The 22,243-nt window shown below is 45.4% G+C and overlaps 1 protein-coding gene and 1 non-coding gene across 2 annotated transcripts in view; one reads left to right on the forward strand and one right to left on the reverse strand.

Annotated features, from left to right (window-relative positions):
* Nucleotides 1–22,243, reverse strand: part of FRAS1 (Fraser extracellular matrix complex subunit 1) — a 328,899-nt gene that overhangs the window by 61,055 nt on the left and 245,601 nt on the right. The window contains exons 32-40 of the mRNA XM_060278390.2: nt 21,611–21,725; nt 19,897–20,034; nt 14,360–14,392; nt 12,605–12,736; nt 10,432–10,557; nt 9,457–9,704; nt 2,366–2,517; nt 956–1,118; nt 70–202 (exon numbers count right to left, since the gene is read on the reverse strand). Of these exons, the coding sequence (XP_060134373.2) occupies nt 70–202; nt 956–1,118; nt 2,366–2,517; nt 9,457–9,704; nt 10,432–10,557; nt 12,605–12,736; nt 14,360–14,392; nt 19,897–20,034; nt 21,611–21,725 (1,240 nt within the window). The remainder of the gene's footprint in view (nt 1–69; nt 203–955; nt 1,119–2,365; nt 2,518–9,456; nt 9,705–10,431; nt 10,558–12,604; nt 12,737–14,359; nt 14,393–19,896; nt 20,035–21,610; nt 21,726–22,243) is intronic.
* TRNAQ-CUG (transfer RNA glutamine (anticodon CUG)) lies at nt 8,061–8,134 on the forward strand. The gene has a single exon. It is a non-coding gene; the product is annotated as a tRNA-Gln (tRNA).

A 22,243-nucleotide genomic window follows, 5' to 3' on the forward strand; every position in this document is an offset into this window, starting at 1 on the left:
CTCATCTGCCAGTGTGTATTTTAAGATTCAAAGGAGCCACCTTTCTATTTTTTAGGTTTCCAAACTTACCTGTTTTGGTGTTTTCAATGTACCCATATCTTGGGAAAGATGTGATTGTCACCACTAAGCCTTCCTGGGCAAGATGGGAGTCAATGGTTAAGGAGTGGTGAGCTCTAAGTGGTACCCTCCCTCCTTCATCCACCTGAAAACACAAAAGCAAAACAGGGTTTACATCTGAAGTTTGCTCTAGCAATGCCGTAGCTGACCTACTGCCATTCCACTCCTGGCCTAACAGCTACTGTTCACGTGCAAATGTTAATAATGTGGAGGGAAAGGGCTGGAAACAGGAAAATCTCCCCTCTTCGCCACCAGCTCCTTCCTAGAGCAGTGTTTCTCAACCTTTTTTGGGCCACGGCACACTTGTTCCGTGAAAAAAATCACGAGGCACACCACCATTAAAAAAGTTAAAAAATTTAACTCTGTGCCGCCCTATATTATAATTATGACTGTAAGAAACACTTGCCAAATATTGCTTTCCGGTGGGTCAGCGCAGTGTAATGGTGGCCGCCAGGCTCGTTTGCACTGAGCTTTGGGAAAGAGGAGGAGAAATATTGCTTTCCGGCGGGTCAGCGCTGTCTATTGCCGGCCGCCAGGCACGTGACAATGCAAATCGCCCTTCTCGTCGCCGCACGTCGCGGCACACCAGCCAGCGTCTCGCGGCACACTAGTGTGCCGCGGAACAGTGGTTGAGAAACACTGTCCTAGAGGACTGAATCAAGACCAGGCAGTGGTCGATGGGAAATATCTTGCTGCATGAGACTCTGAATAGTCACTATCTTCCTTCTAAGTCCCATTCGGAATTTAAAACGGAGGGTGTTTTCAGCCCAGCCTTTTGACAAGCATGCTGCTCTTACAACTTTGAACCCACACCCCCAAGTACCGGCTGTTGACGCACCACAATATGGTCGGCAAAAGTGATGACTGGAGGCTTGCTCTGGACAGCCGTGATAGTGATGGTGAACATCTGGCTGTCAAGCCGGTTGCCGTCCTCGTCGAAAACAGCAAAGTGGAACATGTCGGTGACTGGCTGACTGAAGGTCTCAAACTCTGTGAGGTATCTGCACAGGAAAGGTGAGAGGAGTGGAGACACAGTGACAGCCAGATGAAAGGCTTTCACATAGCGTGCTTAAGAACCTTTCTGCAACAATTTAATCTTTGCCACCCTCTTATCTTCTTGGAGGGAGGGAGAAAAGGACTCGCACTTTCTTGTTACTGGGTGAGACAAGCCAACTGTGGTCTAACAACTCCAGAAGAAGAGGCAGAAACAACAAAGAACTGGATCAGAGGCGGGAGAAAAGTTGTTTTCCAGATGAACTACAACTCCCATCATCCTTCACCCCTGTCCATGCTGACTGACGCTGATGAAGGTTTGAAGAGCCACAGGTTCCCCATAGCTGGATTAAGTTTTATAAAGCAGGCCTGGGGAACCTGTGGAGGGCAAATATAAAACGATATTTGACTCTAACTCACGTCAGCATAGACAGTGGCCAGAGGGGGAATTGGAAGCTTTCACTTCAGCTTTTTTTAAAAGCCACTGTTTCCCATTACATCTGAACTCCATAAACTGCGGCTTGATACAACAGCACAGGATCAAATTGTATTCTGAGCTCAGTGCGTTCTGAAACCATAGTTTAAATAAACCACAGTTTTCAGAGTCCAGATGCAATGGAGAATGATGGTTTGTTTCAAAGTGGGAGTGAACATTTCAAATTTCATTCTCATGGCGTGTTGGGGGGAGTACGTGAGCCCAAAGCTCATTTATGATTTCCCATTATGCCTATAGAGGCCCCTGTCTTCAACTCTCTGGGAAAAAAAATTGCTTTTCTTCAGTGCTAAATTATACTGTACATCATACAATGTTAGACGTAGCGTTGAGAAGAAGGATTTGGAGTTCCTGAAACACCATCTACCTTGCCTGCCTTAGGAGACGGGCACTTTAGCAAATAATTTCACAAGCCATATTCCTCTCAGTTATCTTTTTCCCCAAAAGCACCCAACAGCTTAGCACTTTCTTTAAACAGAGAGCTTCTCCATTTTCTCTTCCTGCTCTACCCTTCACATTTGTGCTGGGAGAATGATTTTTATAAGCGTTGTTTGTGAAGCGCTTATTTGCAGTAGTAATTCAGTCCACAAAACATGAAAAGATCAGCACTCAATCACTAGACGTTCTGCGAGACAGGCTATAAAAGTACAGTATTGTTGATGTTCAGTGCCTGTCTTCCCTGTAGGTGGCACTGTGGATTTCTGAATGAGCAGGGAGGGCTTAAGGTGCTCGGAAGAATTTCGCAAATCTCCCCAGGATTACCTGATTCTTTTATTGTTGATGTCCTCCATCGTGAAATTATAGACCTCAGAAAACTCCTGAGAATCTTGTCCGGGTATTGTCCGCACCAGAGTTCCATACATGGGAAGGGAAATTAACTGAATCCTTATCCTGGAATCAGGAGAGTTATTATCCTAAGGGGAGAAGTGAGACGAAAAAGAGGAGTTAAGTCGGGCTAAAGTGAGGGGAACAAGACCAGGTGGAGAGCAGGACTCTTGTCATTTAGAGCAGGGGTCAGCAAACTTTTTCAGCAGGGGGCCAGTCCACTGTCCCTCAGACCTTGTGGGGGACCGGACTATATTTTGAAAATAAAAATAAAAATGAATGAATTCCTATGCCCCACAAATAACTCAGAGATGCATTTTAAATAAAAGGATACATTCTACTTGTGTAAAAATACGCTGATTCCCGGACCGTCCACAGGCCAGATTTAGAAGGTGATTGGGCCGGATCTGGCCCCCGGGCCTTAGTTTGCCTACCCATGATTTAGAGTATACATGATTTCTCCCCCTCCTCACAAATTTAATCCTCACAACAACCCTGTGAGGTAGGTTAGGCTGAGAGACAGTGACTGGTTCAATGTCACCCAGTGAGCTTCACAGCTGATTGGGGATTTGAACCCTGGTCTCCCAGGTCTTAGTCCAACACTCTAACCACTACACCAAACTGCCTTCAACCATTTGTGGTGTTACGCTGTGCTCATTTTGAAACTTCACTTTTGGTGCTTTGCACCAGAAGCCAGAACTAGCAGAAGCAGAAAAAATGTGCAAATGTTAAATATTACAGCTTCACTTAGGCAAAATCAGAAAAATTGTGCAATGTCCCCCTCTGATTTGCATAATTTCATGCAGAACTTAATTTATTCAAGGATTGGGCTGCCTGGGCATGAAACTGTCTCGCACAGTGTAAAAACAGTCCTGCCTGTAACTGATAGTATATCTCCCAAGTTAGAATGGACCAAAATGTGAAGTCTGAGCAGCCCTAAAATGCATTGGATTCCTGGTCTTTGATGTTTAGTTAATAAATCTGCCAAAGCTTGCGGACTCCCCTTCCTTGTGGGTTTTTAAGCAGAGGCTGGATGGCCATCTGTCATGGATGCTTTGCAGGGGGTTGGGCTAGATGACCCTCAGGATCCCCTCCCAAGTGTACAATTCTATGATTCTATAAATTGATTCAAATTAGGTTGATCACGGGGGGGGGGGGATGCCCTTGATCAGGAAGCAGACTTTTGAAGAAGAAGAAGAGCTAATTATTTTTTATTGCAAGTACTGACAATCCCATTAGTGGCATATGGGGTGGGGCCCCCAACCCCTGTTCCAAAATGAATGAAAGAATGCTTTCCTCTTCAGAACTAATGTTCAATTCACAAGCAAAGTTATGCAGATTAGTTAATTAGTCAATTAATGATTAGAACTCACGCAATGAATCAACAAGCTGCATACCCAGCCTAACACCTTCGCAGCTCAGAATTCCTTAACACGCCCGCCATCCTCCTTTTTGGTTTTGTCATTTTTCCAAATCAAAGCTATTTTTATAAAGGATTTTGCTAGTAAACTCAACGCACCAGCTGCAGGCCCATTTTAGTTTGTCATCTAAATCCTTAAAGAACAGGATGAGGAGATATTTTAGGGGGAAACAGTATTAAAATAGGACTAGCAGCATGAATGCTATGTCCTGCATTCCGACCGTTATACATACATACATACATATTTATAAACGTTGTGTTAAGCAAAATCCTGAATACTCAAAATGCCAACAGAGTCTTCCAAGTTGGAGCGCCACATGGGACGAGCATAAAAGCATAGAACTGGAAGAGCTGTAAACCCAAGTCCCATATATGCTGTAAGCCGCCCAGTGTGGCTGGGTAGAAACAATAACATTATTATTGCTGCTATTGTTCTTATTGGAAGCTTTTCTCTCTTCAGACCTTCATGGGCTAAATCCATGAAATCCAGACACACATACATACAACTCACAGTATGTATCCAAAGACCTCACTTTCTGAAAGAGGAGTGGGACAGTTGGCATTCCCCACCCCCACCCCAGATTTTGGTAATGGAGAAATGTAAAAGTCGGCAGAGCATGAGACTCTTAACCCAGTGGTGTAGCATTGGTTGCCAGTGCCCAGGGCCACATGGAGTGGGCAGGTGGGAGGGAGAGAAACGGATGGAGTACACATGTGCATTCAATTCCCTAATGACATCCCACCCAGGAGATTGGAGCTGCAGTGATAAGAAAAGAAGAGTTGTTCTGTTTTCTGGAGTGGCCACTTCCTGGTTCACATCGAGAAGCCATTTTCAACGAGCCCAGTGACGAAAGGGAACAGCTGTATTGAGGCACCACCAAGTGTTGAAATTCTGCGCCCAACAATTTCGCACACAGGGCAACCACAGCTGTGCCCCGCATGCTACGCCACTGTCATAACCTCAAGGTTGTGGGTTTGAGGTCCACCTTGAGCAAAAAGATTCCTGCCTTGCAGGGGGTTGGACGAGATGACCCCCCCATGACCCCTTCCAACCCTGCAATTCTATGATTTGGAGGAGGATGCCATGCCACCCTGATTCAGCCTTGGGTATTGGGGTGGCGAGAGCTCTGCGGTAGAGCTCATGCACCACACATGGAAGCTCATGGAGATGCAAGCCACAACCTGTGGTGTCTCCAGTCGAAACCGTCAAGTTACAGGTGACAAGATGGAAGACCTTTCTCCACCTGAGTCCCTGGAGAAAAACTGCCAGACGCAGCAGACAATACTGGGAGAGATGGACAAAGGATCTGACCCGATGTCAGGCACCTTCCTGTGAGCTTATGTGTTCCTTCCCAGGTGAGCTTACCTTTTGCTCAACATTTCAGCACAAGAGGAACCCTGGTGAAGTGGCAGTTCCCTTGTCCAGGTATGAAAGAACAGGTATGTCAGGTCCCTACCCCAAGGAGCTCATACACAGGAGAACTGGGGAAACGGGAGGTGAGAGCAGAACAGGTGATTTTTCATTGACACATACTGTATTTTTCCGTGTATAACACGCCCCCGTGTATAAGGCGACCCCTATTTTCTGGGACTCCAGAATTAATTAAGAAAATGGGGGGGGGAGATTGCCCAAAGTTGTTAAGCTTTTTGGGGGGAGTTGCTTAGAGCTGCCAACAATCGCTCACCTGCCTGGCCTCGCCAACGCTGCCAATTGGCAGTAGCCAATCGACAGCAGGCTTGCTGCAGCCATCAATCACCCACCGATTTGCCGCTGACAATCTCCTGCTCACAGCTGCCACCAATCACCCGTCCCACCTCTGCACCATCCTTGTATAAGACAACCCCAAATTTTTAACATTTTTAAATAATAAAACAACCCATTGTCTTATACACAGGAAAAAAGCTGTTTTGGCTTAGGTCCCATCTGTGCTATACATTTAAAGCAGGATCATGCTACTTTAAGTAGTCATGGCTTTCCCCAAAGAGCAACTTGTTAAGGATGGTGAGGGTTGTTAGAAGAGATCCTATTCCCCCTCACAGAACTACGATTCCCAGAGTTCCTGTGAAAACTGTGCCAGATTAAATCCTGTGGAGGCCCCTAGGCAGTTGAAATTTCGGGGGGGGGGGGAGGCCCTCATGCATGTGCTTTGGTGTTATAACATTGAACTAAGAAAACTTGAATGTAATTTTGCTCCAAGATCAAATCAATATTATTTTGATCTGCTGTCGCAGGGCCTGCGCCTCCTCTGCCTATTTGGTAAACCGGCGCTGCGTGAAAGTGGGGTTGAATATTAAACCACTCTGGGAATTAGTTGGGGCTGATGGGTTCTGAAAGGGAACCAGAGTTAAATCTGTGCCCGTTTAGGTCTGCAACCAAGAGCAAACTGCTCCACACCTGGCTAGGCATGCTTTCTACCTCCATGGTGGGCCCGCAAGCGAAAGAGGCTTAATGGCACCTGACTCTGGGATTAGCTTAATTTTCGTTTTACCTTTGCACTCCACCTCTACCTTCATGTAACAGGCACGGTCCAAAACACCTGCTTAGAAATAAAGAACTCATTCTCCCCCCCCCCCACTCGTACGCTTTTTTGGCAGCCGCAAGCAGGACACGGCAGAAAAGGTTGAAACTTCTGCCAAGCGAGAACATTGAGAGGGATGTTGGCGGTTTATGTTACAGCAGTCTCCCTCACACTTTTACGGCTTTGGAATGCAGCCGCTGGCTCCGGGTCAGCTTTTGTCTCCAAATAATAAAACGCGGAGAGAGGCCAGGCTACGTGCCAGGGCTGCGTTAGAAGCTCCTTGAAACGCCGGGGAGAGCGGGCCAAGAGTCATATTTCTCAAGAAACCGCCCTTCACACCTGAACACAATCGTAGGAAGTGTTTCCTCTACAAGTACACGCGGGCCCAGGGAGTGTCAAGGAGGCTCAAACTAATGGCAGGCCCTGAGCCTGGGAAGACACCAAGGAGCCTGGACATCTTCACTGAGGCGTTGCTAAAGGAAGGGAACTGCAAGACGAATTTGCCAAATGTGCAGAAGACGGTCAAATATCCAAACTGGTCAGGTGCAAATCCTGCCCTGCACAAGAACTTCTGGGTCAAGCCTGGTTCTTTAAGGCATTCAAGTTTGCCGCATACCTTCCAACATTTCTCCAATGAAAATAGGGATGTCCCATTCTATAATAATAATAATTATTTATTATTTATACCCCGCCCATCTGGCTGGGTTTCCCCAGCCACTCTGGGTGGCTTCCAACAGAAAAATAAAACACAGTAATCTATTAAACATTAAAAGCCTCCCTGAACAGGGCTGCCTTCAGATGTCTTCTAAAAGTCTGGTAGTTGTTTTCCTCTTTGACATCTGTTGGGAGGGCGTTCCACAGGGCAGGCGCCACCACCGAGAAGGCCCTCTGCCTAGTTCCCTGCAACTTGGCTTCTCGCAACGAGGGAACCGCCAGAAGGCCCTCGGTGCTGGACCTCAGTGTCCGGGCAGAATGATGGAGGTGGAGACGCTCCTTCAGGTATACTGGACCGAGGCCGTTTAGGGCTTTAAAGGTCAGCACCAACACTTTGAATTGTGCTCGGAAACGTACTGGGAGCCAATGTAGATCTTTCAAGATCGGTGTTATGTGGTCTCGGCGGCTGCTCCCAGTCACCAGTCTAGCTGCCGCATTCTGGATTAGTTGTAGTTTCCGAGTCACCTTCAAAGGTAGCCCCACATAGAGTGCATTGCAGTAGTCCAAGCGGGAGATAACTAGAGCATATTATTATTATTTCACTATTTATGCCCCACCCATCAGACTGGGTTGCCCCAGCCACTCGCAGCTTCCAACATACATTAAAAACATAATAAAACATTAAACATTAAAAAAGCCTTCCCTATACAGGATTGACTTCACATGGCTTTGGAGTTGGATAACTCCATACTCTCCATCATTTCTCGACTGAAAACAGAAAAGCGGGACATTCCGAGATCAAATCACAAGCCAGGATGGCTTCTGTAAAGCTGGGACTGTCCCTGGAAAATAGGAACATTTGGAGGGTCCGTTGCCACTGTTTCTTTATGTTTCTTTACATATCCTTAGACTGTTTTGGCTCCCCAACAGCAAGTGTTCAAACAAGGACTGTGGAGGTCGTGGTTTAAATCACTGCTCAGTCATGAAACTCACTTGAGTGATTTGGGCTTTTCACTCTCCTTTATTTATTGCAACCCAGACCTGGGATAGCTCAGCCGGTAGAGCATGAGACTCTGAATCTCAGGGTTGTGGGTTCGAGTCCCACATTGGGCAAATAGATGCCTGCATTGCAGGGGCTTAGACTCGATTATCTTTGTAGTCCCTTCCAGCTCTACAATTCTGTGATGCAAGGGATTGTGCTGTGATATTCCACCTTTCCTCCAAGGAGATCAAGGAAATCCTTGCCCTCTCCCCCATTTTTCTTCACAACAACCCTGTGGGTTAGGCTGAGGGTTTGTGACTGGCCCAAGGTCACTCTTTGAGCTTCACAGGGGAGATTGGAACTGAACCCCGAACTCCCAGGCCCTAGTCCAACACTCAAACTGCTAAACCACGCTGACTTTCTGGGCCTTATCTGCCTCACAAGGTCGACGTAAAGATAAAAGAAAGAAACAAAAAGTGAAGAGTCCTTTGAACCTTGTGAAAGTCATTTCATGTACAGTGGTACCTCAGTTTACAAACACAATTGGTCCCGGAAGTCTGTACTTAACCTGAAGCGTACTTAACCTGAAGCGAACTTTCCCATTGAAAGTAATTGAAAGTGGATTAATCTGTCCCAGACGGGTCCGCGGAGTACTTAACCTGAAGCGTACTTAATCCGAGGTATGAGTGTAATTGGTTCTGGAAGTCCGTACTTAACCTGAAGCATACTTAACCTGAAGGGAACTTTCCCATTGAAAGTAATTGAAAGTGGATTAATCCGTTCCAGACGGGTCCGCGGAGTACTTGAACTGAAAATACTCAAACCGAGGTGTACTTAAACCGAGGTATGACTGTATTACAACCGGGCACCAATGGAAATTCTCCCCCTTCTAACGTTTTTTAAAACAAACATATGGAAATGGACAGAAACCATCTAAAACCAACTATAAGTACTCCACAAATGAAAGAACTTTGGAACTCCCTGCCTATTGAGATCATACAGGCTCCTTCACTGCACTCCTTTTGGCACCTGCTAAAAACGTTGCTGCTTAGACAAGCCTACGCAGATGCTTTGGAAGTTGAGGCAATTTTAATCTTTTTTAGCATCTTAACTTTTGTTATGTTTTAAAGTATGGCTCTAAATGTTCTCGATTTTTTCCCCTCCTCGTCCGAGCAAGCCAATGGAGCCTGTCTTTGCATGCAGTGGAAGTCCCTAACTCACCGAGGGTTTCAGACCCTCACCTGGTTTGCCTGGCCAATCAAAGCTGTTCCCCGGTTGTGGATGCTGTCAAATGTGGACAGATTCTAGGTGCCAGAGGTGAGAGCGGAGTGCAGGATGAGGACAAACTACCCCACCAGAGGTACTACCCCCCCCAGCACCCCAACAGGCTGATAGACTGGTACATTATCAAGGCTAAGAGGCTGGAAACAAAGATTACAATATAGGCACTTACAATATAGGCAAAGTGGGATCGGGTGATGATCACAGAGCTTTTAGCAGCCACCGTGATGGCGAGTGAGCAGCCGGGATCCAGCCTGGGGCCTTCACTGTCAATCAGGGCTACTTTGACTTTCAGTACAGCTGTAGCTGTGGTGATGCCATCCGTCACTGAAATCTCCATAGTGTCTTCCACTGAGGACGAACCATCATGGATGTAGTGCAGAGCATTCCTGGCGACCTCCTCATACGTGAAGGTATCTCCTTCTCAGAAAGAAAGGTTGAAATCAGGAGTTTCCCGTGTACAACATGGTGAGAACTGTGATACGAGGGTTTGTTTTGTCACAAATACACAGGCACCAAAAAGAGAGACCTTCCAAGAAATGTGGACCCCTTTCTTTAACAATGTTCATGACCCAAATCAAGACCTTGTTATGCCAACCACTCAATCTTCTCAGTGGAGAGGTTATGTTAAGTACAGTCGTACCTCGGAAGTCGAATGTAATCTGTTCTGAAGTTCGTTCGACTTCCAAAACGTTCGGAAACAAGACCCGGCTTCCAATTGGCTGCAGGAAGCTCCTGCAGCCAATCGGAAGCTGTGGAAGCCACGTTGGACGTTCGGGTTCCAAAGAACGTTCAGAAACCAGAACACTCATTTCTGGGTTTGCGGTGTTCGGGAGCCAAAACGTTCGAGTCGCAAGGTGTTCATCAACCAAGGTACAACTGCAATAGGTTTGAATATTGACCATTCATTGGATAGAACGAACACCATTAGATGTACTGCCGGATAAGTGTTTAATGGTTCTTGTACTTGTTTTATTTTAAAAAGCAATAAAATTTGTTTTAAAAAACACATGAGCCAGGCCACTGTGACACACAGGGGATGTCTACATTCCAAGAAAAATAAGCGCACAAAGTTTGCCATACATGACAGACATTTTTCCTTACAGAGAGATGTGTCTTAGTCTACAAAAAAATCACACATGCCTACCTGCACTCAGGCGGTTTGGGAATGTGGAGCTGAGCTTGAATAGTTCTCCATGATGAGGAGGATCCACCACCTCAAAGAAAAGGTCTTCAGGAGTTCTGTCCACATCACTCACTGTCAGCTGTATCCCTGAGGCATCCAGGTAGGGAAAGCAGAATGCATTTATTTGGGTTTTTATCCTCTCAGAAAAACTGGAGTATGTGTTTAGCATGAGCAGGAGAAGAGTGAAGCATATGACACAAAAGCAACACTATAAACAGAGGGGCACCCCCGACCTATGCTAAAAGCACAGAAACCAATACACTTACAGTTCCTAGCGTATTTGATCAGATTCTGAAAGATGTCAAAACAACAGATAAATGCAAATGAGAATGCATGCAAATGCATGCTATCGAAAGGTGATTTTTGCCTATTGTCCAGCTAATATTCACTGTCTCTGTGCATTACTGGAAAATGTGACTATTTCCCACATTGACCAATGAACGTGCATAGGTGAATATAACATGTTTAGGAACCAGGCAATGCAAGAAATAACTATGATAATTATCAAGAATGTTGAAGAATTCCAGCGGAAACAGAGGTGAAAAACTGTTTCCAGTGGAAGCAGAGGTGAAAAACCGCTGATACGTGCTTACTCGTCCCATGCGCAGAACGGAAATCAGTCAGCAAATACTATCTGTATTTGTTGTTGCTTCCAGGCCACAAATGATATGTAATTGCTTAAGTCCCCCAACCCCTATTTGCACTGCATTTCCTTTGCACTGAAATGAATGGGGTGGAATAACCTAAGAACGATATAGCTTCATGGTAAGTTCACCACAGTGGATAGCAAGATGAATGATGTTGCTTTTGGAGGAACTGCAGCGGAAGGGAAACAGTGCTGCATGTGGGGAATACAAGCCAAAATGGAAAACAATACCCTTCTTACATCCCTGCCATTGTGTCAGTTTGTGCACATTGCCCAGCCCAAGACATGGATCCAATGTAAGGGCTGGATTACATGTTGTGTTTGCAGGTCTGGTCATAAAAGCGAACACCAAAAAAATGTGTGCCTGAGATAAATTCATGGTTGGAAACACAGGTCTCTCATACAGGTTGGGTACCAGGGGAGGAATGAGATGTATGTCAACAGAGCTGTGTCTGCTGATTTGGGTCTCCACTGAACATCTGAATAGAATGGGAGGTAGGGCACGATTGCAGTGGGGAAGCAGGAAATGGAGGACTGCTAGGGCTGAAGGAAACTTCTAGCCCAGTATACCTGAAGGAGTGTCTCCACCCCCATCGTTCAGCCTGGACACTGAGGTCCAGTGCCAAGGGCCTTCTGGCGGTTCCCTCCCTGTGAGAAGTGAGGTTACAGGGAACCAGGCAGAGGGCCTTCTCAGTGGTGGTGCCCACCCTGTGGAACGCCCTCCCATCAGATGTCAAGGAAACAAACAACTATCGGACTTTTAGAAGACATTTTAGAAGACATCTGAAGGCAACCTTGTTTAGGGAAGTTTTTAATGTTTGATGTTTTATCGTGTTTTTAATATTCTGTTGGGAGCCGCCCAGAGAGGCTGGGGAAACCCAGCCAGATGGGTGGGGTATAAATAATAAAATTATTATTATTATTATTATTATTATAGCCGAAACCCGGGCAGTCACTGTAGAACAGGCATCCCCAAACTTCGGCCCTCCAGATGTTTTGGACTGCAATTCCCATCTTCCCCGACCACTGGTCTTGTTAGCTAGGGATCATGGGAGTTGTAGGCCAAAACATCTGGAGGGCCGCAGTTTGGGGATGCCTGCTGTAGACAAACTAAGCTAAATGGACACATGTTTTGGCTCAGCATGAGCGAGATTCCAACGATCCCTGCTTTTCCCAACTAGGATTACACACATGTATTTCTTTTCCCCACAACTAGGAGGAAAGCAGCTGGAAGAGGGGAGTACAAGGTGGAGTGGCAGGTAATGAAATGTTTTCCGGGTGACTTCCTGAAAAACTGTGTCCTTCTTCTTTGGTGTCAGCAGCAGATCAAGCTTCCTGACCCACACCTCCTCTACCAAGCACCCAGTTCCTCCAGTTGCCACCAGCTAATTTATGGAAAGATCCTAAGTGGACTGCAATGTGTGTGAATTGCAAGTGGGCTGTGGGCTGCAGCTTGAGCCTACTGGATTTCTTCCTCCTTCTTCTTACCGATGGTGGCTCTGCCTCCTTGGCTGACCTCAAGGACTGGAGAAGTGATCTGGAATAACGGTGATCCATCATCAGTGAGGAGCAAGTGGATAGTAAATGTCATCTCAGGGCTTGTATGTTCTCCGTCTGAGACTGAAGGGGAAACCATTTAAATGATTTTGCCTTATACAGTATATAAGAACCAGCCCTAAAAGCAAACAAACCAACAATTCTACCTACTTGCAAGTGAAGTAAATGACTCGCTGCAATTCAAAGTGCCAGTTTTGACCTATAATGCTACAAATGGCCTAGGATTCGGGTATTTGAAATATGGCACCTTATATGAATCTACGTACCTATATGTACCCTCAAAGATCAGGTGGGTGGCTACTAGGAACGGTCTTTTCTGTAGTGGTGCCCTTGCTGTGGAACATCCTCTCCAAACACATTTGCTACTTCACTGTCCTTCAAGCACCAGGTTTACAATACAGTTGTACCTTGGATCCCGAATGCCCCGGAATGTGGACGTTTTGGCTCCTGAACGCCGCAAACCCAGAAGTGAGTGTTCCGGTTTGTGACCGTTCTTTGGAACCTGAACTTCTGACGCGTGTTCCACGGGTTCTGATTGGCTGCAGGAGCTTCCTACAGCCAATCAGAAGCTGTGCCTTGGTTTCTGAACGTTTTGGAAGTCGAACGGACTTCCGGAACAGATTCCGGTTGACTTCCAAGGCACGACTGTAGTTCCATTCACCAAACCCCTCCGGTGGGTTTTAATTGCCATTGGGTTTGGCTGGATATGCTGTACTGCTCCTTTTGGCACTGCATATTTGTTGATATGTGGTTTTCTTTTACTTTGTTTCCCACCCCCTTTCGATATTGCTAAGTAAACCGCCTTGGACATTAACATAACGTTAAGGCAGGATATTGTTAAAATCATCATCATCATCATCATCATCATCCAGGATATGTGCCTCTAAAAATCTACCCTCTACCCCTTTCTCCTTCATAATAAGCATTTAGCTAGTCTGTGATTTACTTTTATGTAACGTGTAATCTTTCTTTTTTTAAGTAAAGGGTTATAATAACTTCAGTAACATTTATCCTTGGCCCCCTATCTAGGATTTGTCCCCCCACCCCCCAAAAAACCAAAACTGTCTTCATCATCTGCAGAAAATTAACTAATTCACAAATTTTATAGAAAATGCAATCCTCTTTTTAAAAAAGAAAAGAAGCTATAATAGCTTCAGTAACTGTTCCGCCCCCTAAAAATAACTGTCTTCCATTATCTGCAGGAAAGTTGCTTCTACGTATTAGGTCAAAGCCTTACTTTCTTATTGTGGAAATCCATTATTTCCTGGCAGAACCCAGCTGTGGAATCCTGAGGCCCACTGAACAGCTGCAAAGCACTGCGATAGAATGAGGACATTCTGCAGCAGAAAGGTAGCTGAGAAGGGTGTGCTTAAGAGCTTTCTCCTGCTGACTGCATGTCCCTGCATCTTGCTCTCCCTGGTTGGAGGTGTGTGGAGAAAAGCAGTTGGGGGGGAAACAACAGGAGGAGGAAGGGTTAAGCACCCCCTCACACCATCACTTCTCCCTGCTAATTTCCTTTCACGTCCCTTGATACTTTTCTTTCCTTGCTAAGATTGATAATCATGCTGTTTTCACCTTCATGGCAAGCTAGGATTTAATCACTGTTATTTTTAAACTAGCAGGTAATAGCAACATACTAAACAAGCTCGAAACACATTGGAAAACGAACTGCAGGGCAATGTGTACCTGTAAAATGAAAGCTGACGGATTCCGGAAGGCCTAGAGGAAATTAAACACAAAAAGAGAACGTAATTGTTTTCAGCGTGTGGCAAAATACAATGTCGCCTTACCTGACCCACAAAACCACTCCAGCTAGTAACATACCTGCCAAGTTGCTGTCAGAGAAATAAGGGACCGGGCCGAAAATAGCAGACCGGAAGTAGCACTGCCGCCATTTTGGAACTGGGCGGAGCATGCTCAGAAGTGACTTGATGCTGCTTTGCTCAGTTCCAAAATGGCTGCCGCGCCAGAAGTTGCACTGCAGCCATTTTGGAACTGGGCAGAGCAGCATCAAAAGTCACTTCTGAGCATGCTCCGCCCAGTTCCAAAATGGCTGCCGCGACAGAATAAACCAGGAAAAATAAAAAAAATCCATTTTTTCAGCTAGGAACAGCTGGAAAAACGGGGGTTTCCCGGGGAAAACGGGAGACTTGGCAGCTATGGCTAGTAAAGCCACTGAGATTGGGGGCGTGGGGGGGGGTGTTCCAGAAACAAACTCCCTCCATTTTGAAATAATGAGCATATTAAGAATTTGAGCCAATAGCCCCCTTGGATTTCGGCTCATCTTGTAAACAAACAGCTCACTCCAAGTTGTCCTGCCTCCTTCCAGCAGCACTGAACATGTGAGGTCAGTGGGAGTAGGGCTCAACAGTCCTTCATTAGGTGCTAAAACTCCAGTAATCAGCAGAAAAAAATTGTGGGAACTCTTATCACCTGCAGCTTTTGAGCCTAAGCCTTAAATATGTCTGTAAAGCACACATGCACCTCTCAAAGAACGGTAGTTTACCCCTCACAAAGTACATTTCCAAGCATTCTTAGGAAACAACTGTGCCCAGAATTCTTTGAAGAGAAAATGTGCTTAAAATGCATGGTGTGTTCGCCTTTCTTAGTTCTAGCTGAAGGATAGCTGACCCGTGGCCCTCCATTTGTTGCTGGATTACAACTCTCATCAGCCTTGACGATCAGCCAAGCGGGGTGGGTCTGATGGGAGTTGGAGTCCAATATCTGAAGGTCCACAGGCTAGCAACTTTTGAGCTAGCTCCGTGTCCTTCAACCTTAGGTTGAAGGTTAAGCTGGCTGGGGAGGTTGGGAGCTGTAGCTCGACAACATCCGGGGACCCCAGGTCAAAGAACATTGATGCGGTGGAAATATTTTAAAGCATTTCATCTGAAGGCAAGCCCAAGAGTGCCTTCGTTAATAGTGTCTTTTTAGCGGGGGTGACCTATTCAAGGTCCTACATCTAGAAACAGTCAAGCGGTTTGTGTCCCTTAAACTGCCACATGGGCAAAGTATAGCCTCTGTAGCTTCAGTCTCAGGCATTTGCAGACAGAGAAGCAATAGCTGGACAAAAGAAATGGCTTCTAGACCTGCTTATGGTGCTGCACTAGACAATTTATCTGCCTGTTGGTAACATGTTTCTAAAAAATGGGATCCAAACATTGCTGCTTTCTCCCAGAAAGTTCAGTACTAGCTGGATGACTAAGGTTACTTCCAGATAACCTGTTTACTGAACATTTCGTCCAATTTGTTACATGGAGCTTAGAGGATGTTGCAGTGAGTGTAATCCCATACTTAATCGTGAATTTCCCCTTCACTTTCCTTATTGCAAAAAGCGGTGGTGAGAAGGGACTGTTGCACAAGAGCAATTGACTGTGCCAGTATCACACCTGAATCTCATCTGTAAATAGCAATAGTCCAGAACATAGCTGTCAAGTTCTCCCCTTTTTAAAGGAAATTCCCTGATGCTGAGTAGGCTTCCTCGTGAGAAAAGGGAAAACTTGACAGCTATGGTCCAGAAGCACCCTAAGGGTGCAATTCTATTCTCGGAGGAGCCATGGAGTGGAATTTGGATATAATTTATGACTTAATCGGTATTAGGGGCCAAAGATTGGAGGGAGTTTGTAGACAAAGTCCACACAGAGACAGAAAGTATTTGGAAACATCCGGCTGGCAATGCAAACTCGGAGGCCAAGGAAGGACAGTAATGGACTTGGAAAATATGTGACATTTATATCAGAGGCTGTTAAATAAGGGATAAATTAAAAAGAAATCAATGGGTATTGTTGATTAGCAGGGAGCTCTGGGTATCTGAGGCATGGGAGTCCGATAAAATTAAGTATAATTGGCTATAATTGGAATGTTTTCTTTAATTGGAATTGTATGATTAATTTGGATTTGTAATAATGTAATTGGGAAAAATTTCAATGTGATTTGATGTGTTCTAATTGGAAAATTTAATTAAAAGTATTTTTTTAAAAAAGGCTGCAATTCTACCTACCCCAATTTCCCTATATACAATTAGGACTGCCGACTTGTTCAATCAAGGCTGCAATATCTATATTGAAAATAAGTCTAGATATAGATGCTATGGATATAACTTCAAGCCATTTTCCCTCCTCTTCCTACCAGTTCTTGCAGATTGAAAGCTTCCTTGTGATTTTGTAACATTCTGGTAAGTCCTAAAAGGCATTGCTGCAGATTTACAAGGCAAAAATCTCTCTTTCTTTCGTTGTACTGTATGTACTATCAGGGTTCCCACAAGGGACCTCTTCGAAACTGAAACATTTTTGGCCATGGATTGCAAAGCTCCGAAACCATTCTGGAATTGGAATAGGCCTTCTAAATGAACATTCATTTATACTTGTCATTTGCCTCTTCCATGGGACCAGTAAGAACAATTTAAAAGCACATTTTAAAGAAACGAGATATTTAAAAAACGGTAACAACATAATAAATCCACTCATGGCCAGCTTAAGTATGGGAACCAAATCCCAAAGTAGAAAAATGCTGAAACAAATGCTATTGTACAGTTTCAATTCTAGATGTGTGCTGTTGAACAGCTTCCATTTGTTGTCACTGGAGCTTGAGCAGAAGAACTTGCTAGTGAATGGTACCTAACATAGAATTGTGGAATCACAGAATTGTAGAGTTGGAAGGGACCCCCAGGGTCATCTAGTCCAACCCTCTGCAATGCAGGAATCTTTTTGCCCAATGTGGGGCTTGAACCCACCACCATGAGACTACGAGTCTCATGCTCTACCGATTGACCAGTCATCTGATCACAGCTTAGCTGCCAAGTACCCCGTTTCCCCCGGGAAACCCCCGTTTTTACTTACCTTTTCCCGGTGGTCCCCCGTATCACTTTGTCTCCCGTTTTTCTCCGTTATTTTCTCCTGCCGACGGCCATTTTTTTCCCTTTCTGATTTGCCCTTCTATGGGCACAAAAAATGGCCGCCGCCGGCTTCAAAAGTCGCATCTACGCATAACCGGAAGTGCGTAGATGTGACTTCCGGTGTCAGCGGCGGCCATTTTTGGTGCCCATAGATGGGTGGGGCGACACTGGAAGTTGCGTTGACGCACTTCTGGTCATGCGGAGAAGCTACTTTTGAAGCCGGCGGCAGCCATTTTTTGTGCCCATAGAAGGGCAAAGAGACACTGGAAGTTACGTCGACGCAACTTCCGGTGTCACACGGCTGCCGGTCCCGGATTCTGCAGTCCGGGACTTGGAAGGTAAGGATCACAGCCTTCCCCACTATGGTGAGATGTCTTGTATTCCCATTTGAAATATAGTGGCTACTTCTAAATTTGCATGTATATGCAAATTTTATGCAGATCCGTGCTTTCTCTTTTGACCACACCAATCCTCAGTTTTTCCTATCAGTAAACGGGCATTTTCTCATTTCAGGCCCATTGGGAGAATTGGGTTATTTGTTTGCTTTGTACTTTCAAAAATGGCAGCTGTTTGCCTTGTAATATACCCCAGAGATCTATGTCTCGATGTCCTGTGCTACAAATTATTTGACAGTGTGCCAGGGAGTTTCATGAACTGATAATTTTATGCCCTGGTAAAATCGAATGATTTAGTAATATAATTGCTTTTAGATTTCATTGCCTTGCAACACGCAGTCCAACAAATGAGAGACTGTATATATCATCAGAACTGCCACATATCATTTGGAAAGGCATTATAACGAGCTGATCGCATTGCGGATGGGAAGGATGCTGTTCTAACAAAATGGAACGAACGATCGGGACAGGAAGGTGCCCATGGTTAATACAATTCCCTTTGGAAATGGAAGTTCTCATACAGAGAACATCAGCACAATCTCCACCACCAGTGTGGAACCAACCTAGGACCCACTTCATGCCTTGTCCAAGCATCATAGAATAATTGACCCAGGTGACTTCCAATCCTTATCACAAAGGAAAATTCACAACATGTACAGTACAGTGGTGCCTCGCTTAACAAATGCCCTGCTTAACGAAATTTCCACTTAACGAAATGATTTTTCGAGTGGAGCTTGCCTCGCTAGACGAATCCGTTTTACGAAAAATTCGTCTAGCGAATCGCGGTTTCCCATAGGAATGCATTGAAATTCAATTAATGCGTTCCTATGGGCAAAAAAAAAAGTCGGAAAAAATTCAGTGCATTCCTATGGGATTCGCTAGACGAATTTTTCGCTATAAGAAAAGACCCGTGGAACGAATTAATTTCGTCTAGCGAGGCACCACTGTATCTACATATTCTTCCTAATCAGAATTCTGTGAAAGGAGCAGCTATGGAAAGAGAGATTTGTGCAAGATTTTGCGTAAGAGACTTTGATGTCAAGCAGGTCTTTGAACCCGCATAAACCCCATATTCAACCCATATTCTGGTTCTCTTAGGGAAGCCATCCCAAATCTGGTGCCTCCAAGATACTTTGGATTACAATTCCCATCAGCTCCAGACAGCATGGCCAAGTGATGGGAGTTGTAGTCCAAAAGACCTTAAGGGCACCAGTTTAGAAACGACCACCTTGGGGCCTAACTGAATGTTACATGGGGAAAAAATGGAATTACCATAATCCAAATAAAAGCTGCTTCAGGAGAGTACGGTTTGGAAGGAGGTAGTCACAGTTTGTCCCTTTTCCTGCTCCAAATCACTCATCCCTAAACTGCTTCCACCCAACCCATAGGGTGCCAAACATATCAAAGATAAACAGCCCATTAAAACTCACGGAAAGAGTGATTTTGGAGAGGTAACTGCTCCAATTTGCAATCTCAAATCTCTCAACCTCTCTCTTTTAAAACCAGCCTGGGCTTTGACATGCATCAGCTGTACAGGGAAGACTATACCACTTTAGGCTGTAAGTGTGGACTACATGCTTAAATGCGCCGCAGTGCTGTCATATGGAAAGCTAGCTTGCCAAGAACAAGGATTTCCCTTTTCTCACCTTAGCATCTATTGAAGGGGCATCTGTTGAAGCCCTGGTCTATACTGCAAGCTATGGCACTGAACGGTGACTACGGTAAGGTTAGCAGACGTCCCTGTTTTTCGGGGACAGTCCCCAGATCTACAAATCAGTCCCCTGACAAAATCCTATCATTCCTATTGAAGTTGAAAAGTGTCCCGGGATTCATTGAAAAAAAATCTGGTAACCTTACAACTACGGGAATGTGCAGCGTGGAGATCCCCCAAGCAGATACCTGCCTGTCCGTGCTACCCAATTCAACTAGCTTCTTACCAGCAAAGGAGAATTCCATCAGCTCTCTGATATGAGGGGCTGCAGTAGGTGGGCGGTACACGATTTTGCCATGGTTGATGTCAGCCTGTGTAAAGTACTTCACTGGGGACAGGGGCCTATCCCTGTGCTCCACGATGCCTGCAGAGAGAGGGAGAGTTTCATTTTCAACACACAGCATATATTACATTTCTACAAACGTACCTTGTTCCTCCAATAATGCAACGTGCAGTGGTGATGTCTTTCCTGCATCTCATCCAATGACCACCCAATTAATTGCCAGTTGATATGAGACTTGAACCAGGAACTCTCTGGTCTGCACACTGCCACCTCTAGTGATGAATAATATCAGTTCTTCTGAGTTTGTAAACATATGCCAGGAGCTTGTAATTGCAACTCAACTACAAAGGGAATAGTACGTTCCATGAGTTCTTCTCCAGCTCAGAATTTAATCTCACACGGAGAAGAACTGCACTTCCCACTCTCTCCCATCTCCCCAGCCAGTCCCTAACATCCAATATCTCTTGGGAAAACTACATTTCCCAGGTCTACTTGGGCCTGGTGTGTTTGCACAGCGGTGTGAAAACCTCCCTTTCTAATAAGACTGAAGAGAGCCTAATTGGCATCTCTGCAGTTCTTAAGAGAACAAAATATTTTCCTAACCTCAACCTTGACTTGAGAAGGGCTGACTCATCACGGGGGTCCAAGCTTTCACTACGCCCACTCTCCAGCTCAATAAATCTAGTTCCGTAAACTTCACAGGAGACAGAATTCACATTAGGCCTTTTGTCACTCCTCATAACACTTCTGCTGTTCTCTGCACACAACCCACCCCCTTTGCTTGACACTTCCATGTTGTTTATATAGCAGTCACTGCAGCTGGGGCAGGCTGCTCATCTCTGGCGTCCTGCCAAAGAGTCATTTCCGAAATGCCAAGACTGTGTCCTACAGAGTCTCTAGCCCTGCACAATTCTTCCGAAGCATCATGCCAGGTGCCAGAAAGGGGGGGGGGGGGAGGCTTGATTCAGATTGGCTCTGCTTAATCGTAACACATTTTACAGAAAAATAACTCTGCTTAATCTAAGCCAATCTGATTTGAGCCTAGGAAGTTCATCATAAATAAAGGGAAAGGGACCCCTGACCATTAGGTCCAGTCGTGGATGACTCTGGGGTTGCAGCGCTCATCTCGCATTATGGGCCGAGGGAGCCGGCGTACAGCTTCCAGGTCATGTGGCCAGCATGACAAAGCCGCTTCTGGAGAACCAGAGCAGCACACGGAAACGCCGATTACCTTCCCGCCAGAGTGGTACCTATTTATCTACTTGCACTTTGACGTGCTTTCGAACTGCTAGGTGGGCAGGAGCAGGGACTGAGCAACGGGAGCTCACCCCGTCACAGGGATTTGAACCGCCGACCTTCCAATAGGCAAGCCCTAGGCTCAGTGGTTTAGACCACAGAGCCACCCATATCCCCATAAATAGTGGGTTGCAAAAACGGAGAAAAGGAAGCAATAGTCTCATCCTTAGGTTTCACCTGAAGACAGCTCTCTGGTCTTCCCTGCGCTGGCTTAGCTATGAACATTATTCTATGCCAGGCCTGATTCATTGCTTCTATCCCCCACAATCCATCCCCCCTTGATGGTTTTTTTTTTTTGCCAGTCTCCAGGTTTCAACTGTCAATAAAATAACACAACATCTCCTTGACTGGGTTAACATGCCTTGATTTGGTGGCAAAGGTACAGTCACATTGTACACGACTTTCTCAGTTGGACTCTCCGAGTTGACAAAGGAGAGATGATGGGGTTCTATTGGGGTCACACGATCTTCTAGAGCCTGAAAGAAATTAAGAAGTGACAAGCTGAGACAAAGATGCTTAGGAGGGTTACCACCACCACCACCCAAAACCCCCCACAATGGACAAATTAAGGGAGCAGCTGATATACAACAGAGATAGGGAGTTACCGGCGGTAAATGTCAGTGTTGAGATTGAGTAACTTGAGTGACTTCAAAACAGAAACCTCATCTATCTGAAAGCATGATGAAGCTAGAATTCTGCCAAACCTCACTTGATCTCCCTATGTACTGTAAGTTATTTAAACCTGTTTCAAGGGGATATGGCACCGAACACCTTCCTTCCTGCAGGCAGCAGCCAATCTATTCAGAAAGAATTTAGGAAAGCATCACACAGACTGGATCGTGATGATGCAGGAAACCATTTTATGAAGGAGAGATTGAAAAGCATGGTCCCTCTGCATGTGGGCTCACACACACACACCGCCAGAGAGCATGGAGAATCCCATCAGTAAAGTATAATATGTCATTAAATTCTCAAATTCCATAGCGAGCAATTT

The sequence above is a fragment of the Zootoca vivipara genome, chromosome Z1 (genome assembly GCF_965207765.1).
Source record: "Zootoca vivipara chromosome Z1, rZooViv2.hap1.1, whole genome shotgun sequence".
Lineage (NCBI taxonomy): Eukaryota > Metazoa > Chordata > Lepidosauria > Squamata > Lacertidae > Zootoca > Zootoca vivipara.